The sequence below is a fragment of the Acipenser ruthenus genome, chromosome 3 (assembly GCF_902713425.1).
Source record: "Acipenser ruthenus chromosome 3, fAciRut3.2 maternal haplotype, whole genome shotgun sequence".
NCBI lineage: Eukaryota > Metazoa > Chordata > Actinopteri > Acipenseriformes > Acipenseridae > Acipenser > Acipenser ruthenus.
The window spans coordinates 73245877-73268495 of record NC_081191.1 but is presented as its reverse complement, the minus strand read 5'-3'; the positions used below and the strand labels follow the sequence as shown (position 1 = coordinate 73268495).

The following is a 22619-nucleotide window of genomic DNA, read 5'->3' as shown; positions in this document are numbered from 1 at the left end:
CTTGCATCTATCATTGATTCGTTCTCTATACTTTAAACCCGCCCCAACTACTGAATGACAGCACATTCCTGCATTTCTATTGGAGACTCCGCTTGCGAGATTTAAAACAAGATTACAATCAGGATGGAGGCTTGTTAGTGAGATTTCAAGCTGTATTACAGTTAAGATAGGGAGGATTTAAAACAGAATTGTGGCAAAATATACAAAAATACTACACACAAAACCCCCAGAATAATGTGCCCGTGACTATAGGGATTTTGTTGTGGAAGACAGCAATGGAAAGAAGGTACAACTTAAGTGTGCAAGTACTGTCGAGTTACTATACATATTTTGACAGAAAAAAAAAAACACTCAGTCATTTTGGAAAGTAACCGAAAACACTAATTTCATACAGTATATAAAAAAACGAAAGCCCTGAAAAAAAAACGATTTACATAAAACTCGAAAATAGCTAAAAATAAGCACCGAAAAATACAATTAATAAAACCCGAAAAACAGAAGCCCTAATTATATTTTGCTGTTAACCTTAATCATCGTCAACTGGTTAACCTGGTCATCTTTCATGGATTGAAGTTGCTCTGTGAAAATGTGTCTATATGGAAACACTTCTTTCAGCATCGACAGAATTGGTAACACGTGACAAATATATTTCAGCCTTTCTTGCTAAATTGGGAAATAGTTCTTATGCATTTCTCCAAAATTAAGTCAAATAAATTCCACTACTGTTTTATTTTGGATATAGTTAATATCCCTCAATTTGTAATTTACAGTAAGCATCAAACCCTGTAATACAATCTAACAGGAGGGGTTCTTTATCCAAACTACAAACATGTTGTCGGTCAAATCCTTACTGCCTTCAGAAACGTGGGAGCTGTTTAAATAAAACATGGTTTTATTCTGCATTGATCATGATTGTAGTTGCTCGTCAATTTTTCAAAAACTTACTGGAAAGTTTTAACAACACACTGTTAGTTTATTCTGCCGTCTGTGCTGTGCAATCTCTCAAATAAATGATTTTTGTGTTTGTTGGTGCATCTATTTGTTATAAAACAGAAAGGCTGGAGGTAAGCTTTTTCATGAAATGCATCAGTTTCCTAGGATGGCAATAATTGCCCCGCATAATTAGGGGTGTTTTTTAATTAGCCAGAATTGTATGGGTTGATTTAGCTAATTATTCTTTTGATCAGTTTAGTTGATTTGAGGTTTAGGACTGAATTGTAGGTTAGTCATGTCGTTCTAATTCTCTCATGAATTTCACAGGGCCCTACCTATGCCTTAAGTTCTTGAGGTATACAGATATGGCCAAAAGTCTAGCATCACTCTATAATTTTAGGATTATTATATATATATATACAGTATATATGAACATAATTTAAATATTTTATTTAACATCATGTAATGAAAGAAACTACAAAATTAATATTGTAAAAGTCTACCGGGACTACTACTACAGCATTCCATTGTGTTTTAAGACTTCCTTAATCCTGTCAGGCATGGACTCAATGAGGCGCTGAAGGGTCGCGTTATCCTTTTAGATTCCTCCATGCAGGTAGTTTCGGTTGCATGGTTGACTTTTCCTGATTTCCTGTTCTATCAGACCCCAAACATTCTGAATAGGATTGAGATCTGGCAGTTTTCCAGGCCAACACTGAAGGGGTGTGATACTGTCGTCTTCTAGCCATTTCCTCACTTGTTTGGCTCAGTGGAAAGGGGCTTTATCATCATTGAAGTAGAAATCACTATTGGGGAAAATGGTTCTGAGCTGCAGGGAGGAGGTTGTCGTAGTTTTTTCAGGTGCCAGTCCTTGTTCATAGCTGTCCCCTTGGGTAAGACATGTAGGGATCCTGTGCCTTTGGCAGAAAAGCATCCCAGATATGGACAGTTTCTGGAGGCTTTGTTGTTGGGATGGTATACTCTTGCTTGTGTCTTTCACCTTTGTGCCTTCAAACTCTTAATTCACCTCGGTTTCCAAAACACTTCAAGGGGGACTCGTCAGAGAAAATGGCTTTGGTCCAGTCTTTGTATGTGACAAAAGTTCAGGCAATGTGATGTTTTTCTTGCTCAGAAGGGGCTTCTAGCAGGCCTACCTGAAACCTTTATGAAGTACAATGATGGCCGAGCGTGTTTCCAAAGTGGCATGGGTCTTCCCCATGGCTTGCTCTTAAGTTACAACATCTATGTAAAAAGAATTCTTGTGTAGCTTAAATCTAGTCGTTACCACTTCTAATTGTCACCTTTTGATTACTTCTAATTGTGTAACACCTTTCAAGGTTTGTGATGTCTTTTTGGAAGTCATGTGTTTTCATGGTTCAGTTGTTAGGTTAATTAAATTGCTTAGCGCCGTTGTGAACGCAAATATGTCTGCAAGTAAACGTAAACCCGTGGTTTTGACGATTGGGAAAAAAAAAAACTAAATAATTGAGAAGCTGGAAAAAGGTAGTACTGTAAAACAACTTTCAGTGGAATATGGAATTGGTGAACAGGTTTGTGATTTTTAAAAAGGAGGAGTTGATTTCCTATGCGATTAGCTCATCTGAAAGTGGTTTGTCTCAGAGGAAACCAATGAAAAAGGCAACATATGAGGATTTGGACAAACAATGCTGGAATGGTTCAATCAACAAAGGGCTGAAGGTATGCAAGTGTCTGGACTAATTTGTGCTAAACAAGCCAATTTTTTTTGTTTTGATGTTCTAGAAATGGAGAAAGATTTTAATGCTTCTTCAGGATGGCTGACTCCGTTTAAAAAATGACACAGCATTCGCGAGATCAGCATTTAAGGGGAAAAGTTAAGCTCAGACCAGTCAGCTGTTGATAACTTTCTTGAGGATTTCATAAAATTAAATTAAAAAGAAGGGTTCCAACCAGTTTACAATGCAGACAAAACCCGACTTTATTGGAAATGCTTACTGACAAAGACTTTAGCATTTTAAACCGAACACCATGTGCCGGGCCACAAGTCGAGAGAAGGGGAGGGGGAGGGGGAGGGGAAAGACCCAATTCTGCAGCATCGCAGATCTCACAGTGCAGCTGTCACCTGTGTTGAAACACTGCTTGATTATATAGAGCAGCAAGGTGACTCATCCTTGAATGACAGACTATTTCTATGCTACAGACAAATATTTGAAATAAGGAAAGCCAATCGATTAAACAAGCAAGGATGACTGACTATTTTAAGAAACTATAAAGTAAGTTGGCCTTATCCGTTTTTTTATTTTATCCGTGTAATCGCTCCCCCCTATTACCCTGGATAATCGAGAGTTGACAGTATATGGAAAACTACAAAGCGGTATGTAATTTAATATGTTAACGTAACATTATTTATCAGGTTTTCATTCGACTTTATGAAGATAATTCTAGGGTGATGCAAAACTTTTGGCCATAGCTGTAGAGACAGATCACTTTGAGCTGTAGTATTCATTTTTTTCAAGTTTTATTGGTTCTGTGTGGGAATTCTTCTTTCCCTGCAGGTGGCAGCACTCACTGTTGCAAGGAAGCAATAATGGGTCTCAAAGTATATAAAACATACTCTTCATCTTTGTTTTCACCTGACCTTGCCAGCAGAGGGGAAAAATATGTTGCAGATTTGCAACCAGGGGTCTTGGATGTTTGTTGCTTCTAGTTTGCTAGCCCTTTCTGCTTCCCATTTATTCATTGGCCAGCGCAAACACTGTTCAAAATCACATTGGGGAGATGGCACGATGACCAGTGTTGTCCAATAAATATGAACTATTCACAGCCATATTAATGGTACAAACCACACACTTTGAGATGATGTCTTACAATTATTACACAGCTATATATCTATGATTTTCAGTTTCATAAACAATGTTGTTTTAACCACTTCCTCCTCCAATGAGATTTGTTTTACATATCCATTTTACTTTGTCCTTGTAAACTATTCTATCCAAGATGCCATTCCCTTTACATTACACCCCTGGGTAGGCTTTGTTTTTCTTTAAAGTGGAATATTTCCATATATATATATATATTATATATATATATATATATATATATATATATATTGTAAAATAGCGGGTTATGAGAAACAGCAGGGAGGGGGTTAAAACCTCCCTGCGAGAGAATGTTCCTTTGGTTGTTTGTGTTGCTTTATTGTTTTGTTAATTGTTTAATTGTTTTATTGTTTATTGTCTTCCGCACCTGGGCGTTATTAGAAATTAAGCCCAGGTGCGGGAGTTTAAAAGGAGTGCAAGCAGTCTGCTCGGGGCTGCTGAGTGGAAGGAGGCAGTAGGTGCGCTGTCTCCGGGTAGCCAAATGAAGAGAGAGTAAGTGCTGTTTGTAGCAGTGTGTTTGTGAAGACGGGTAAACAGCTTAGCTGTCCCGCGTTAGTCAGGGTGTTTCCTGAAAGTCGAGTTAGTGCTCCAGAAGAGCTAGGTGTTATTTTGATTTTTGTATTTGTTGTGTTTTTGTTTATTAAAAAAATTGCGCAAACGCGCTTAGAAAAATCCATTTCTGTGTGTCGGGTCGATTCTTAAAGGGGCAACGAACCCGAGTGAGGGTGAACCGTTTTACATTTGGTGGCAGCGGTGGGATCCTAACGACCGAAAACACACTTCAGTCGGACCCACGAGAAACGTAACAATTAAACAATTAACAAAACAATAAAGCAACACAAACAACCAAAGGAACATTCTCTCGCAGGGAGGTTTTAACCCCCTCCCTGCTGTTTCTCATAACCCGCTATTTTACAATATATATATATATATATATATATATATATATATATATACAGTACTGTGCAAAAGTTTTAGGCAGGTGTGAAAAAATGCTGTAAAGTAAGAATGCTTTAAAAAATAGACATGTTAATAGATTATATTGATCAATTAACTAAATGCAAAGTGAGTGAACAGAAGAAAAATCTAAATCAAATCCAGTGCCATCAGCTCAGAATTGGCAGAAAACAGTGGGACCCTGGTACACCCATCTACTGTCCGGAGAAGTCTGGTCAGAAGTGGCCTTCATGGAAGACTTGCGGCCAAAAAGCCATACCTCCGACGTGGAAACAAGGCCAAGCGACTCAACTATGCACGAAAACACAGGAACTGGGGTGCAGAAAAATGGCAGCAGGTGCTCTGGACTGATGAGTCAAAATTTGAAATATTTGGCTGTAGCAGAAGGCAGTTTGTTCGCTGAAGGGCTGGAGAGTGGTACACGAATGAGTGTCTGCAGGCAACAGTGAAGCATGGTGGAGGTTCCTTGCAAGTTTGGGGCTGCATTTCTGCAAATGGAGTTGGGGATTTGGTCAGAATTAATGGTCTCCTCAATGCTGAGAAGTACAGGCAGATACTTATCCATCATGCAATACCATCAGGGAGGCATCTGATTGGCCCCAAATTTATTCTGCAGCATGACAACGACCCCAAACATACAGCGAAAGTCATTAAGAACTATCTTCAGCGTAAAGAACAAGGAGTCCTGGAAGTGATGGTATGGCCACCACAGAGCCCTGATCTCAACATCGAGTCTGTCTGGGATTACATGAAGAGAGAGAAGCAACTGAGGCTGCCTAAATCCACAGAAGAACTGTGGTTAGTTCTCCAAGATGTTTGGGCCAACCTACCTGCCGAGTTCCTTCAAAAACTGTGTGCAAATGTACCTAGAAGAATTGATGCTGTTTTGAAGGCAAAGGGTGGTCACACCAAATATTGATTTGATGTTGATTTTTCTTCTGTTCACTCACTTTGCATTTTGTTAATTGATAAATATAAACTATTAACATGTCTATTTTTGAAAGCATTCTTACTTTACAGCATTTTTTCACACCTGCCTAAAATTTTTGCACAGTACTGTATATATATATATATATATATAATATATATATATATATATATATATATATATATATATATATGTGTGTGTGTGTATATGTTTTTTTTTTTCCACAGTAAAAAGCATAAGATACTGTGACTTGTTTAGACCATTCAGGAGATGCTTCATTTTGATTTCAAGTATAATTTGGATACTCAAAACAAATAAACCTAGGGGTGTGAGTTTAAATAGGGATGCTAACTAAAAACCAATACGAAAACTGCAATGACTTTAATCTTGAATTCTTTTGAAAATTAAGACTACAGAGCATGGTGGTGCCTCAAGGATTTTCAACACATTCCTTAAGAGAAACCTGAATTGTGAATGTAAAGCGCTTCATTTACAATCCTCTCCTGGAGCCAGGATTGTGTGAATGATGGACTGTCAACAAGAGTTAATTTGCCAGCAGTACAACTTATTGTGGTTTTGTTATTTTTTAAAGGTTTTCGATTTGCCTGAAATGGGATATTAACTTTTCCATATTCGTTTTTTAAGTTTATATTTCATATGTTAACGGAGGGCACTATTTACAAAGCTTTAACTAATGAGTTATAATGTTTTTATCAATGCTTTTTATTGTAACCCCTTTACAGCCAAGCAATTTTTTTATAGTTATCACCCCAGAGTCAATCATTTTCAGCCTCACAGAACATTTACATTTGTCACAAAAAATGACATAATAATATTCATCTTAAATTGTTATATTACATAACTAAACTATCCTTCAGGAAGCTGCTTGATGAAATTCTGGGGTCAATAAGCTACTAACAACCAAACGAGCAAGATGGGTTGAATGGCCTCCTCTCGTTTGTAAACTTTCTTATGTTCTTAGGTTCTTTCTTACAGAAATCAAAGTGCCACACCCTTTTTTCTTAATTTGTGAATTATATTTGTGTGTCTGTCTAAACATTTTGTCAATTTCAGCAGGATGCTTATTATAAGCCAAATACATTTATTATTCTTTTCACAAACTGTAAAGTTAAACTTCAGAGTGTATATCGTGTATAATATGTTATAGCTCGCTAACAACGTTAATCTTTATATAGAGTGCGCATACTGGAACAACCACTTTCTGTACTTTCAAATTATCATTTTTCTAAAGTTTTCTGACTTAGCAATCCATAAAAGTAATTACTTTCTGCATTTATTGGATGTTTTCTTTACCTTTTGAAATCAGTTTGGAATAATTTGTTTTCGATTCATGAGAAATGGTGGTCTTTGTTTTGGGGTGGCCATTGCTGCTGTTATTTTTTTATTTTTTTTATTTTGTGCTAAATATGAAATGCAAAGCCAAGTCGTTTGTATGGTTTGTTGACCCTGACCACATTATATCTGTAAGATTTTTGCTCTTTAAGAATCTGAATGAATTTAGTTCAGCCCAGTTTGTATTTGTTCTTGAAATAGCAGGATTGTATGTACAGTATTTGTTAAGCCAAAATAATGTTTTCCGTGCTACGGAAATTCTCAAACTGTACCCTATCATTTGGTTCCCACATGATAAATATGTAACGTTTTCCAATATTGGCATAGTTGGTACACATCTGTATTCCATGATTCTCAAGGTAAAAAAATAACACCTTTGTGGCAGTGCATTTACTGTTTTTAGATACCATTTGAGGTAGTGACTTCATATTGTCATGGTTATAAAATCACTGTATGCTAAATCTGTTGTGACTCTGACCTACAATGGCTATCATATTGAGGTCATGTGACTTTGATACAAAACCCCTTGAGACAGATTTCCATTTGCTATAGTGCAAAGTTTGCTCCACTTTTTGAAGTGGAATTTCTTGTTCAGAAAAACTTGACTGGTGCAAAATCCTAGTAAATCTGACCCTTTGTGTTACTGTGCTTTGGTACAAAGGTGTATGCTATGATTTTCTCAATTAGGTTGCATGACCGGTGTTGTAAAAACTAACCATGGTTTGGGAGAGCAATGGAGATTTCATTTTGTGAAATAGTGTGTGTATAAAAGAAGAGAAGCACATTTCTTTTAAAAATAATACTGAAACAAGTGCTGGAAAAAGTTATTGTACTGGTCAATATTCTGCTTCCAGATAGTTCAGCAAACAAGAGGAGATGTGGTAAAACCACCAGCAAGCATTGCGCAATCCCAGCAATCAACACAGATTGTGAACAGAATCCAGCTCAAGACTCCGGTGACAACCACTTTCCAGTCCAGTCCATGTCCTGCAGGTAAATTCATTTCACTGATGTAACAATAACTAATAAAAGCATTGTGTTACAATAATTGACAAATTTCGAGAAAACTTGGAGCACTTTTAATTTAGTAAAAAAAAAAAAAAACATTTTTAATGTCCAAGGTAATGCTAGCATGGAAGACGCAGGTAACTGGGATTTTGAAAGTTAAAACAGAAATAAAATAAAAAGAACATAATGTCAGGTGTGCTATGCATACTGTAAGTTAATCCTCAAAACCCACTGCCTGAGGGAAGGTTGCAGTTATTATGCCAGGGTTTGTGAGTGTAAATGTAAGTGTCACAGCACCACAGTGGAAAGATGAGTGTAAATGCCAAATGAGGAGTGTCAGTATTGAGTAACAAATAAAAAGAGGGAACACAGTGTGACTCAGCAAGGGGCTGCACTCAAGTTTTAGTTGAAGATAAGGTTTTAATATGTTCCACTCACACCAGAGGCTATATGCAATGGATGAGCTGCGTTATGCGACAAGGGTGGTAATGAAAATTTCCAAAATGTATCTTAGGGTGATGAAGTACTTTTAAAAAATATTCTGGCTGTGTCAGCCAGGAAACCAAAGGAGAGAACGCATCAGAATTCAATTGCCATTGAGAAATGTAATCTGCAAAGGCTTTTTATTAGCATTTCTTTTCTCTTTCATTTTATTTCAAGCTAGAAATTATTTTGCGTGGCTTTTGGAGAAGTCCTGATAGACAACATGCATGCCTTTGAACTGATATGAAAAATGATTAAGAGCCTTGATTTTTGTGTCGTGTTAGATCTTCTAGTGACAAACTCAGACCTTCAAGTCTTTTGATGTGAGCACAGGCACATTACTGTGTCGCCTCTCACCATGTTGTCTGTTCAGCACATTGTCATGCAGCGCTTGGTGTGCATGAGCCTAGTGTTTTATTTAGCTGTCGCAAGCCTTAAAAATTTAAATATTTATTTATTTATTTAGGGTACAAATGTCTGACTTCAAGTGTTTAAGCCAAGATTTACAGCATGATCACAAAACAGTTATCTTTAGCAACCACAGGAGGGCCTCAAGACACTATACCATGTGAAGTATGGGATGGACCTGTCCTAAAAGTACTCCACCTGGATAGAAGTTTACATTTTGCAACAAGAAGTAAAAAAAAGTTTGCCTGACATTAGTTAAAATTAAATAAATAAACACCTAAAAAATACAGCATTATACAAGTATATTTTGGCCGTGCCATTCAGTATTTCATTTTATAGTAACTGCATTAAAACAGACAAAAAGAAAAGGAAAGGAAAAGTTGCATAATAATTAAAAATCTTCAAAATATTTAAGCTATGATGAAGAGTCAAATAACCAACATTTCACTGGATTCACAGTTTTGGTAGCCAGACCGGGGGTTCAATTATAATTAGGGCTTCTGTTTTTCGGGTTTTATTAATTGTATTTTTCTGTGCTTATTTTTAACTATTTGAGTTTTATGTAAATCGTTTTTTTTTTTGGGCTTTCGTTTATGATATACTCTATGAAATTAGTGTTTTTGGTTACTTTCAAAAATGCTTGAGCATTTTTTTCTGTCAAAATATATATAGTAACTCGACAGTACTTGCACACTTAAGTTGTACCTTCTTTCCTTTGCTGTCTTCCACAATGAAATCCCTATGGTCACTGGCACATTCTTCTGGGGTTTTTGTGCGTAGACATTTTTGTACATTTCGCCACCATTCTGTTTTAAGTCCTCTGTCTCTTAACTGTAATACAGCTTGAAATCCCACTAACAAGCCTCCATCCTGGTTGTAATCTCGTTTTAAATCTCGCAAGCAGAGTCTCCAATAGAAATGTAGGAATGTGCTGTCACTCAGTAGTTGGGGTGGGTTTAAAGTATTCAGAACGAATCAATGATAGATACAAGCCAGGAAGGCGGGACATGTATTTTAATTTTTTTTTTGTAGTAGGTTTTATTTTATAATGGGGAAAAAGGTAAAGTCAACGTGAATTGATTAACCATTTCCACAGTTTTTCCAGTGTTTATTGGCTATCCACCGATTTCATTTATTTTGTATCGGGGGGGGGGGGGGGGGGTTATCATGTTTTATTGGTTAAAACCAAAAATCAGAAGCTCTAATTATAATTATACCAGTAATTACAAATACAGCAGAATTGCTGTGCAATTACAGTTAGTTACAATTCTGCCATAGTAATTACAATTAGAATTACAACACACATTAACAGTTGTATTTATTCTAAATAACCGAGTAATAATCTCATACAAATAGTTCACAAAAAGGGGGTGAAAATACAAGAATAATAACACATAAATGCGTAATTGAATTGTAATTAATCAATGGTATAATTACAATTACGCAGGTGTGCCATGGTTCAACTACAGTTACATTTACATGTATGCAAACATGCTTTTTTTTTTTTTTTATATAAACCTGTTATCTCAGCTTTCATGCTATCACAGGCAAGTGGCTTCACATTTGATCAGCTACTGTGTATTAGAAGTGCCTGGGGACTTGGTGAATTACTGCCAAGTTGCTTTTTAATACAATATTTCCACAGACTTTCAAGCTTCAAAGTGCATGCCTTTGCTATTATTTACCCAGTGTGTAAACTAACAAGTTATTTCTTGTGGAGCATGATTGCACTGTTTTGTGTTTCTCACAGAACTGTAGATTTCCTTGTATTTAATTCTCCTTTTTGGACATTATTTCTCTTTTAAGGTGTTTACCTTTTATTTTTTCTGGGATTTTATTTGGTACATAACATTTGTTATATACTTGACGTAGGCTTAAAAAATGTAATTTATAATAATAAGTATGTTAAGATTATTGTATTGTATTGTATTGTATTGTATTGCATCTAATTTTTATATTACCTGCAGGCATTGTTGTAAAGCAGGCATCACTTCTAGGACCTAAAGTTATCCGTGTGCATGCACCCCTGATCCAGAAAAACAATCTCAAAGAAAATGGAGCAGCCCTTTTCAGGTATTATAACTCAAACTTAACTAAAATTGTTTAATGAGCTGAAATGTCCCTGCATGCTTAAAGTAAGTCTATATCACCATTGCTAAGAAACCAGAAACTAAGAAGCTTGTATCTTTGGGTTGGATGATAATGAAATATTCACGATAATCATGATTATCTGTTAGTAGTTCTTTCTCGCACACTTTTTTCTGTCTATAATTTTCTGAAGCCCAGTTCAAAATACGTAGCATATAACAACCCCATTACCCTCTCGGCATCTTTTTGTGGACAACTTGATTGCCTGCTGGAAAAGAGGAATGAACCCTCTCTGCAGCAGTGTTGCTGATTCTGTTTGGCTTTAGATGACGGTCAGAAACACCAATTATCGCCAATTTAATTTAGATTATCCGTAATATTTTTCAGTACAATAAATAATAAAGATTAAACAAATGATTGCTAATATTGATGTATCTTTGAATCAGTGTCACAGGCACCCCAGCTGTTCCATAGTAATCTGTACCTGGATCTCTGAGTTAAAAAAAATAAATAAAAATATGGAGTTATAAGTCTAAAGCACAAATCAGTATTCAAACATTAGCATTAATTGTTCCAGTAGTAAGTGTGTGTGTGTCTTGTTTTGTTTTAATATAAATAAGTTCTCATGGTTTAACTTTTTATATTTCAGTGTTTGTAAAATGTAGCTTTGGCTAGCTTGAAATACTTCACTTTAATACTTCATATTAAAGTGAATGAAAACCCTCCACATATCAAGACCTCTAGCAACTATAATAAAAGTAATTCTTCCTTAGAGATGAAGATGACATCAATGACGTGGCTTCTATGGCTGGAGTCAACTTGAATGAAGAGAATGCACGTATCTTAGCCACAAACTCTGAGTTGGTGGGATCGGTAATAAGATCCTGCAGAGATGAGCCGTTCCTTCTAACATCTGTTCTGCAAAAGAAAATTTTGGAAACAGGTAATGTTTTTTTTGTTGGCTACTTGTTTTTTTTGTTTTGTTTTTTCTGTTCCTGCGATGCAGTGTATCTGTTTAGTCTTGAAAAAGTGACAACCAAGGATTTCAAATCCACCTTCTAAAAAATATTATTATTACATTTGTTTAATGTCCTACTAAGTGTGTTTTGTGTACTTCTCTATTTCTGTTTCTACGTGCATATTATTATTTTTTACCAGGCTTAATAACTAATGTACATTTTTAACCACAGGTACGGTGTCCATTTTAGGACATCCTCAGAACTCACCCCTCCTCAAGTCAATAGCCAGACATCAGACCTCACCCCTCCTCGAGTCAATCGCCAGACATCAGACCTCACGCCTCCTCGAGTCAATCGTCAGACATCAGACCTCACCCCTCCTCAAGTCAATCGTCAGACATCAGATCTCACCCCTCCTTGAGTCAATCCTCAACCCTCCTCGAGTCAGTCGTCATGCATCAGGCATCTGTCCTCGATGTTTTTTTTTTTTTTTTTCCCAGGGAGAATGAGGGGTTGGACAGAGTTGTCTGAATCACCCAATCAAACGAGCAAAAAACTTTTGGTGCTTCCATTGGATGACACTGATGTCAGTGTAGCTGCTGATTGGTGCATGCGTTTTTACCTTTATTTAGCATTTAATATGTATACTGTAAACGTTTTAAAAAATACTTTAAAAGTTACGATGTGCAATTTCATTATTTGAATTAGTTTGGATTTAAATTGTAAGGCAAATCTTCTCCGCATACAGCATCAGACATTTAATACTGCAGTTTAATAATAATAGGGGACACTTCATCCTATCAAAGGGGAAATTGTTTTGGGGGCTTGATTTTATGTGCTGGGGCAAAAGCCTTGGACTGTTTTAATAATGCAATAGACATGGTTTATAGTGTCATTTAGATTGTCTTCTGTTACAATGAGGGGTTGGACAGAGTTGTCTGAATCGTCCAATCAAACAAGAGCAAAAAAAACTGGTGCTTCATAATATAAAAAAGAAACAACACACACACAAACACACACTTTTTTAAATCAAAAAATGTTTAATGACGGTTATCCATCAATCAATACATTTTTATATAGTGCTTTTCATGTAAACAAAGTGCTTCACATAACAAAATTAAATTAAATGTACATTGAAACTGTTTAAAAATTAAACAAAAAAAGTTATGTCTGATGCTGTATGCTGAGATTTGCCATACAATTTAAATCCAAACAAATTAAAATAATGAAATTGCACATCGTAACTTTTTTAAGTATTTTTATAAACGCTTAGAGTATACATATTAAATGCTAAATAAAGGTAAAAACGCATGCACCAATCAGCAGCTACACTGACATCTGTGTCATCCAATGGAAGCACTGAAAGTTTTTTTTTCAGACGACTGTCCAACTCCTCACTCTCCCCGAAAAAAAACAAACAAAAAAAAACAAAACTTGAGGACTGATGCCTGACGACTGACTCGAGGAGCCGTGAGGATTGACTCGAGGAGGGGTGAGGTCTGATGTCTGAGGATTGACTTGAGGAAGGGTGAGGATTGACTTGAGGAGGGGTGTCGATTTGACTTGAGGAGGGGTGAGGTCTGAGGATGTACTAAAATGGACACCGTACACAGGAACTGCTTCTGAAAAAGAACCTCTAAAATCTGAATTACTGAAGTCGGGTAGTTTTAGAAGGGTAACAACTGTAAATTTTGCCCCTTCTGCAACTGCGGCAACTATGTTTTAGTAAATTTAAAAAATCTCTATACAAAATCACAGAAAAAAAGGCGGCATACAGAGCAGCTCTAGTGGTCTTGTTTAAAAACTTTTACTTTTATGAGTATTTTTAATTGGATAAGGAACATGCAGTTCTAAATCTATACTGTGCTAATGTAAGAGAAAAAAGAAAGAAAATAAATAATCTGCACTAATATAAGAGGTGAGAAAAAATTAGGTTGAGTTGGTCATGGCAAATAAATTGACACACATTTCTACAGCCGTACTGCATTTGTTAAATTCAACTTGTAGGTTGATTATCTGCCACTCAAACCCACCTGAATCTGGCGCTAACAAGCATTTAACTTTTCTTTTCTAGAGTGCTGTTAACTTTGTATGAGTTACTAAAAGATTAATGTGTATGAGACTATATGTAAAAAAATAAATAAAATACACTGTACGTTCAAAACTATATACATATTAAAACAAATCTATTTTTGACAATGGTTAAACACTTTGGGGGGGAAAAAATTGTAAACATTTTTTACCGCTTCGAAAATTGTTTCATTTCTAAACTATTAAATCCCTAGTTTGGTCAAGTATGATCAGAAAATCTTAAACATTTCAACACCTTCATACTGTGTCTTAATTACAGTAGTTTACATTGATGTGTTAGTGTTGATTTAATTCATTATATGGTTTCATTTGCAATCCTCCAGCAGGTGGCAGTGTTTATTAAAACAGAGCATTCACTCTAATTAGATTTTTTTTGGTATGAAATGTACAGATGGTATAACAATATCTGTCTAGATTGTTTATTGGAGCACAGGCATCAAAATGATTGCTACAGCCTGGCTTGTCTGTGTTTCTGTATTTCTTTCATCATCTGAAGTCACACTCAGTCAATCTTCAGAACTTTTGTTTTTGGCAGAAGATTGACTCCGTCTAGAAAGTTATTTGTTAAAAAATTGATCAAATACTTGCTTATGGCCTAGAGCACCGGTTCTTCTTTCAGCTGTCAAAAAGAGTATGAGCTGTTAAGCAACTTCTCTCTTGACTTGATGTTCTTTATTCGTGTACACTACACTGACAGACATTCACATAATTATGTTTGCTGCACCTTAAACACTGCAGTGTTTTATTAAATGTCAGTTTGTTGCATTTCTTTTGCAGTTTTGTATTACAGTATATAACAGTAATTGATTCTTTGCTAGTGAAACCTAAATAATGTAAGGTGAACTCAACAGTGAAGATGTTTTTGCTTGGTGTAAGCTGCAGTGACTAATCACTACACCACACATGATCCAAGTACATTTTGAAGTTCAAACAAATAGTGGCATTGGTATAAGTTTGTTGGTCTCTGCATTTCGAATGTATTGCCTATGTTCAAAAATCCTAATGTAGGTGTTAAACAAAACCCAACTATATAATTTGAAGGTAATTTGAACTGACCTAGCTTGAGAAATTAAGATTGACCACATTATTTTTAAGATGTGAAGATATTCCAATATTGTAGAAAACGGAATTTAATATGTCACTGCTTGCCTAAATCTACTTTTATAGAGCTGATCAAAGGTGAAAAATTATTGAATTGCAGTACAAAACTTATCCTTAAACTTAAACTTACTATTCGGCATACCAGTACAGTCACTTAAGCCACTTTAATCAGAACACTGATAATCGGAATTTCTGCTTAAATGGGACACGGTTCTTCCCAATGCTATTTATGTCTTAATTGGGACGCCACTTTGTTTAATTGGAATACAGTATTTTCAAATGATGAACGGAGATCGCTTTTCAGAACAAGACAGGTTCGCTGTGACTTGTGTAAATTTCATAAACCAGTGTTTTTTGCCTCGCCTGTCATTTGCAAGTTGTCATCATGGCTCAGAAGTGAAAATGAGTCGGTTTACCTCTGGAACAGAAGGTTGAACTCTTGAATAAATAAATTAGGGTGTGTCAACATCCCAGGTGTCTTGCCTTGTGATAGTGATTACATTGTTTTTCATTTTATTTAGAAATAAAATAAACAATACAAAATACTTCTCTTGTGCATGTCGTAAATTGTGAATATAAGTGTGACTAACGTCCTCTCAAATGCCTCTCATTTAATTGGGACAGCCGCTTTTTGAGGATATTTTTACATCACCTTAGGCGTCCGGATTTAAAGTGGTGCTGACTGTATTCCTAATACTGCTCATCATATTCTGAATATATATGTCAGTTAATGTTTGGGAGATAAACGTTCAAGGCCACTGATTTCTATATTGTTATTTATATCCTTTGAGGGGCATATTTATTTTTCTTGCATACAGTATTGAGTTTCAGTCTCAACTGTATTTAACCCACAAGATTTTTGAGACCTACGTTTTCTTTCATTGACTAGTGATTCCAGGCAAGAACACGTATACCCAAAGAGATCGGATTAGGGAACAGCAACTGAATGTGCCAGTGAATTGATTGCACACAAAAAACACTACTTGAGCAAAGGGGTAGGAGATCAATCACAGAGCACAGAGGAATTGTATCATTTTCAATCATGGTTTTATTCATTTTGTAAATGGAAGAAGCTGTGTAAGCCTTTTGTAATGATGCATGGGAGAGAACAACGTGGGTAAAAAGTATTGATGAAGGAGTTTGGTCTCCTTTATGTAAGTATATTTGTAGGCTTAAAGGTCACTGTGGCATTGTGCCCTGCCCCTGTGCTTCTTTGTGTTTCATGTTGTCTGTTATATGTGGGTATAGTGGTGCACGGGATATAAATGGGTCTGTGTAGCACGAGTGATTTATATCCCATGCACCACTATATCCACATATAACAGACAACATGAAACACAAAGATAAGCACAGGGGCAGGGCACACTGCCACAGTCACATATTATGGACTGTTGGATTGTGAGCTATATAAGTGTTTTGGTGCGTGTGTACGAATGTCCTTTTATTGTATACTGTACTGTGGAGTTTAAGAGGGTGTATTGAAATGTTAAACATCTTTGTAATCATAATTTAGGCTCCCAGCTGTCTATAAGGTAGCTTCTTATTTGTAAGGTAGTTTTTTTAATTTTTTTATTTAATTGTCTCATCAAAATTCATTGCTGGATAAACACAAACTTTTTTTTTATTGCCATTCTGTTAAATGTTCTGGGCATGAAATAGTGCTTCTAAAGCTACAGTTCTGCTGCGAGAGTGTGAGGCATAGGCATTCTGAAAAAACATGTAACTTTGCAGGATGACATTACATGACAATGTCCGCACATATGGAGAAACGGATGATCTGCAGAATAATTTGATGGCCTGCAGGCAAAGTTTGCTCATATTCCTGCGTCTGCAACCCCCACCCCAATTTTTGTGTTTCTGTCTTTACATTTATAATGTTCTAGTAGTATTAAAGAAATTTCAACATGCAAATTTATTATTGGATATATACATTAAACATATAGCTTTGTTTACAGTCAACCTCCGTTTTACTTATACAAACAAATTTGGAAAAGCTTCTTCCTATTGTCTATGGTCTCAAAATCCAACATACACTGCTTATAGTGGAAGTTAGGTCCTGTTGTTTTATACCTTGGGATTATTTTATTTTATTTTATTTATTTATTTATTTATTTATTTATTTATTTATTTAGTTATGATTTTTGTTTTTTGTTTTTTTAATACACTGTCCTAAAAAGTAATATACCTCATCCTAGTATGGCGCCTTAAGGAAATGCAGTGATTTCCTTTTTAGCGATGTTTAGACTGTTTTTTACTTGATCTTGGCTCATGCCTATATAATTTCAGTAGGCCTATATCTATTTTTTGTACAGTACTTGTACAGTATTTTGCATTTACATCTGTTGGTGGTGTTGACTTTATAACTGGGGCTGAGGTTTGTGTTTGCCCTCTAGGGGGAGGTAAAATCAAAAGCAACATGCGGTGCTTTCTTTTGTCCTCATGCACGTCCTCTTGCTTTTTCAGGCACACTGCTCATGAGGCTGTGATGCAAAAACACATTTGGGAGAATGTGGTTGTGTCTCCAAAGCAGCTCTGCCCTGAGACACCTTCAAGGCAGATCGATGCAGATAGATTTTTTTTTTTTTTTCCATCAGTAATGTTTATATGCTTGGCTTCAGGTGGGTGGGAGTGAAATTAGTTTTGTGGCGTAGCTTCTAAATAATGTGCTTGGAGGGGGAGGGTGTGGGGGACTGTGAAAGATAGTGGTGGTGGTGATAAAGTGCTATTTAACAAATATGTTATCCTCTAGTAATGGTAACTATTACTTATAACATAACTGGCGCAAAGCAGGTGCTTGAATCATTCAAAAATGACTAATGTACTATGACCCAAACAACCCAAAGTACATCACTCCATCTGACAAACAAGATAAGACCAAAACAAGTGGCTGTGGGTAGAGTGGTAGTTGTAATTGTTTTCAAAGACAGGAAGGAAGGAAGAAGAATTAACCCAACACTAACTGAAACATTTCCTCAACGCATTTTCTCAGCAAAGGAGGTTTCTGAAATCCTAGCTGGAAACAAACCGCTTAAGCTTGGGCAGCATGTGTCACTAACCTTCGAGCTGCTTGAGGAACATGGGGTCAATTCAAACCCTGGAGCAAAGTGTAGTGTATCGCTGCAAGGATTTTTCCGTTGCATTTTCATGCAAGATACATTTTATGATTTCCTCAGGGTGATAGCTTAGAAAATTCCAGGCAAGCATGAATATTGGAAGTGTCAGAATTTTGGCTTAATGAATTTAGACCTTTATTAAGTCATTCACAGAGCAGCACAAAGAGGTCAGTGTTGTTGTTTTGTAGAAAATTCCAGTTAAATGTGTAGACAGCAGGTAGTGGGACCTCACCAGAAGTCCTACATATGTTCCTTCTAATAACTGCTGCACAGGAAGTGAATCTGTAGCATATTGGCAGGATAAAAAAAAAAAAAAAAAACAACATCTGGTAGCTAAATGTCCTTGAGCAAAATGATAAAATATACTCTAAAGCACCTTTCACACTGGCATGCTCTACCCAGGTCAGAACCTACCCAGCTCAGGAACCGATGTCATGCGAGACGGGTATGCGATTGCACACTGCTTTTGATTAAGCAGGGTTGACCTGGGTGACAGCCGCAAGTGCACAATGCGCGTATCAGTGCCCCGGAAGCAGCTTGTTACAGACGCTTCCATCCAAGCTTATCTGGATTGAACTGTTGGCTCTAATGTTGATTAGAGCAAATGTTTCTACATCCGTGCTGCAATCTGGCTCATGCTGTGTCTCGATCAACAAAAATATGGCTAAACAGAATAAACAGATATGTTCCTTGCGGAAGTGAAACCTTCACACAGGCATAGCTGTTTGTTACTGTGTCAGTTCACGAACGGCCATCATGCATTTTGTCTTGCTCAACCCGGGTCAAAGCGTGTCGACCCACATCCTGAGGTGGGTCGCTGGGACCCAGGTCAACCAGGCAACAATCCAGGTACGTGGTTTCACACTACGCGGGATTGTGACCCGGGTAGCCAGAACCCGGGTCCAGACCCAGGTAGGAGTGCCAGTGTGAAAGGAGCTTAAGAGGTATCCATTTAAATAAATTTTAAATAAATGGAAAATAAATCCTTGTTTCTTTTCCTTTTAAGCAAACATAATTGTCTAGATATGTTGCATTATTGAAAGTCAAAGTTGCCTCTGAGAAGTTGAAGTGAAGTCTTATTCTCTTGGGGTTTCTTATCCTGAGGTATCTTGTATTTTAGTGAATTTACCTTTGATCGTGCATGCTCATTAATTTATTTCTTAGCATTATTGCAGACACTGGCTTGCTTTCTGTTGGAGCTGTAACTTTGCCAGACAGCATATGTCATGACACATGCTACATTATCATATCTTGTTGGAAGTGATAGTAAAAAAAACATCAACAAATAAAATGTTCTTATTAAGCAATAGGCAAATGAAGGGCGATGGTGAATAAACTTGCCAATGTGGCAGGAATCCATTGTGCTGTGATGATCAGAATACAACAGGGTGAAGCAGCTTTAGGACAAAGAAGTCATACAGAAGATATTTAAAAAAAGAAACGTTGCAAAAAGCAGAGGAGAGAGAAATGAAAGGGATGGGCAAGGGGAGGCAAATTAAAATCTTAATTCAGCAAAAAGAAAAATCGTTGGTGGAATAGGTAATTAAAGAAGAGAAAAAAGAAATGCAATAAGCAAACTGATTGCAAAGAAAAACACCTGGGACGGCATTGGTGAAAAATATCTAGCCTGTGGAAATGGGTACATAATGGAAATTGTTGCGGAAAGGGAATACATTATATCGGCTAATAATGATTGGCCTGAGAGAGAGAAATATAACAGGGGCACATTCATTTAATTTTATTTAAAATTTCAGTGTTGTGACCTCTTCATTCTAAAAAAGAAATTGAACAAGTTTGGAAGAGTGTTTGGGTTTCTAGAGGACAATTCTAAAGTCTGCTAAGAAATAAATAATAACGAATACAAATTTGGTACAGTAGTCTTTTTAGGCAAATCAACCTCCCAGAATTGAGAAAAGGCCACCAAATAATAATAATAATAATAAAATAACTAATAACTGAAAAACGAACACTAGTAGTGATATTTTTTTAAAGGAAACATTTCAACAGCAAAACCTTTTTTTTTCATATTGAAACAAACTGCAATCCCTAAACACAGTGTTTTAGGGTTGAGCCTTTAACGCCCAATGACTGACCATACATTTCTATATTGTAAATAAGCTGCATTGTATTAATTGGGATGCTGATAGATAAACACATGATTCCAGTTGTTGACATGTTTGCTTACAGTTGAACATGCATGGTTCTAGATTGCCAACAGGTAATGCACTGCAATCTGTGAGATAAAACAAAGTTTGGACCAGTGTGTGTGTCATATATACAGTGCCTTGCAAAAGTATTCAGACCCCTGACTAATTCTCTCATATTACTGAATTACAAATGGTACATTGAAATTTCATTCTGTTTGATATTTTATTTTAAAACACTGAAACTCCTAAATCAATTATTGTAAGGTGACATTGGTTTTATGTTGGGAAATATTTTTAAGAAAAATAAAAAACTGAAATATCTTGCTTGCATAAGTATTCAGCCCCTGTGCTGTGGAAGCTCCCAGTTTACACCGATGAAAGAAATTGCCCTAACAAGGACACAGTTACCTTACCATTGGCCTCCACCTGTGAACCATTAAAGTTGCTGTCACATTTTCTTGATAAAAACCCCACTGTTGAAGGAACATTGGTCAGGCTGTGAATCTGAAGGAAAATGAAGACCAAAGAGCATTCTACAGAAGTTAGAGAGAAAGTAATACAAATGCATAGATTCGGGAAAGGGTACACAATAATATCCAAGTGTTTGGATATCCCAGTGAGCACAGTTGGATCAATAATCAGGAAGTGGAAGCTGCATCTCACCACCCAGGCACTGCCAAGAAAAGGCTGTCCCTCAAAACTCAGCTCTCAGACAAGAAGGAGACTTGTGAGAGAAGCCACAGAGAGGCCAACAATCACTTTGAAGGAGCTACAGAGTTCAGTGGTTGGGAGTGGAGTAATGGTGCACCAGTCAACCATATCAAGAGCTCTGCATAACACTGGCCTGTATGGGAGGGTGGCAAGAAAGAAGCCGCTACTCAAAAAGTACCATCTGAAAGCACGTCTGGAGTTTGCCAGAAAGCATGAGAGTGACCCAGCTGCGATGTGGGAAAAGGTTTTGTGGTCAGATGAGACCAAGATAGAGCTTTTTGGCCAAAACTCAAAGCGCTATGTGTGGCGCAAACCTAACACTGCCCATGCCTCAAGACACACCATCCCTACAGTGAAGTATGGTGGTGGCAGCATCATGCTGTGGGTATGCTTCTTAGCAGCAGGGACTGGGCATCTTGTTAAAATTGAAGGAAGAATGGATTGAGCAAAATACAGGGAAATACTGCAAGAGAACCTGCTTCAGTCCGCAAAAAAACTGAAGCTTGGGAGGAAATTCACCTTTCAGCAGGACAATGATCCCAAGCACAAGGCCAAAGCAACACTGGAGTGGCTCAAGAACAAAAAGGTGAATGTCCTACAGTGGCCCAGTCAAAGTCCTGATCTCAATCCCATTGAGAATCTGTGGCACTATTTGAAAATTGCGGTCCACAAGCGTCGTCCCACCAACCTGAACAACCTGGAGCAAATCTGCCAAGAAGAATGTGCCAAAATCACTCCGACACTGTGTGCAAAGCTGGTACATACTTACCCCAAAAGTCTTAAAGATGTTATTACAGGGAAAGGTGGCTCTACCAAATATTAATGTGTGGGGGTTGAATACTTATGCAAGCAAGATATTTCAGTTTTTTATTTTTCTTAAAAATATTTCCCAACATAAAACCAATGTCACCTTACAATAATTGATTTTGAGTTTCAGTGTTTTAAAATAAAATATCAAACAGAACGAAATTTCAGTGTACCATTTGTAATTCAGTAATATGAGAGAATTGGTCAGGGGTCTGAATACTTTTGCAAGGCACTGTGTGTGTGTGTGTGTATATATGTGTATATATATATATATATATATATATATATATATATATATATATATATATATATATATATATATAATATATAATATATAATATATAATATATAATATATATATATATATATATATATATATATATATATATATATATATATAATATTACACACACACCCACGCACTGTTGTGCAAAAGTCTTAGACATGTTGCATTTTTCTACTCTGATGCATCAACAGTTTACTCAAAGCCTCCACTAGTGTTTTCTATTGTTATTATAACAACCTTGACTTGCATAAAGAAGGAAAAACATTGAGTGAAATAGCTAACATCACTTGATTTTCAAGGTGTGGTATCCGAAGCATAATCAACGAGTACAGAGAAACATCATCTGTAATTGACAAACCCAGGACTGGAAGACCGAAAAAGCTGTCTA

At 36.5% G+C, this 22619-nt stretch overlaps 1 protein-coding gene across 1 annotated transcript in view; it reads left to right on the top strand.

The window, feature by feature from the left end:
- Positions 1–22619, top strand: part of LOC117435659 (transcription initiation factor TFIID subunit 4-like) — a 70384-nt gene that overhangs the window by 8368 nt on the left and 39397 nt on the right. The window contains exons 9-11 of the mRNA XM_034058997.3: positions 7884–8022; positions 10896–11001; positions 11790–11959. Coding sequence (XP_033914888.1) covers positions 7884–8022; positions 10896–11001; positions 11790–11959 — 415 coding nt within the window. The remainder of the gene's footprint in view (positions 1–7883; positions 8023–10895; positions 11002–11789; positions 11960–22619) is intronic.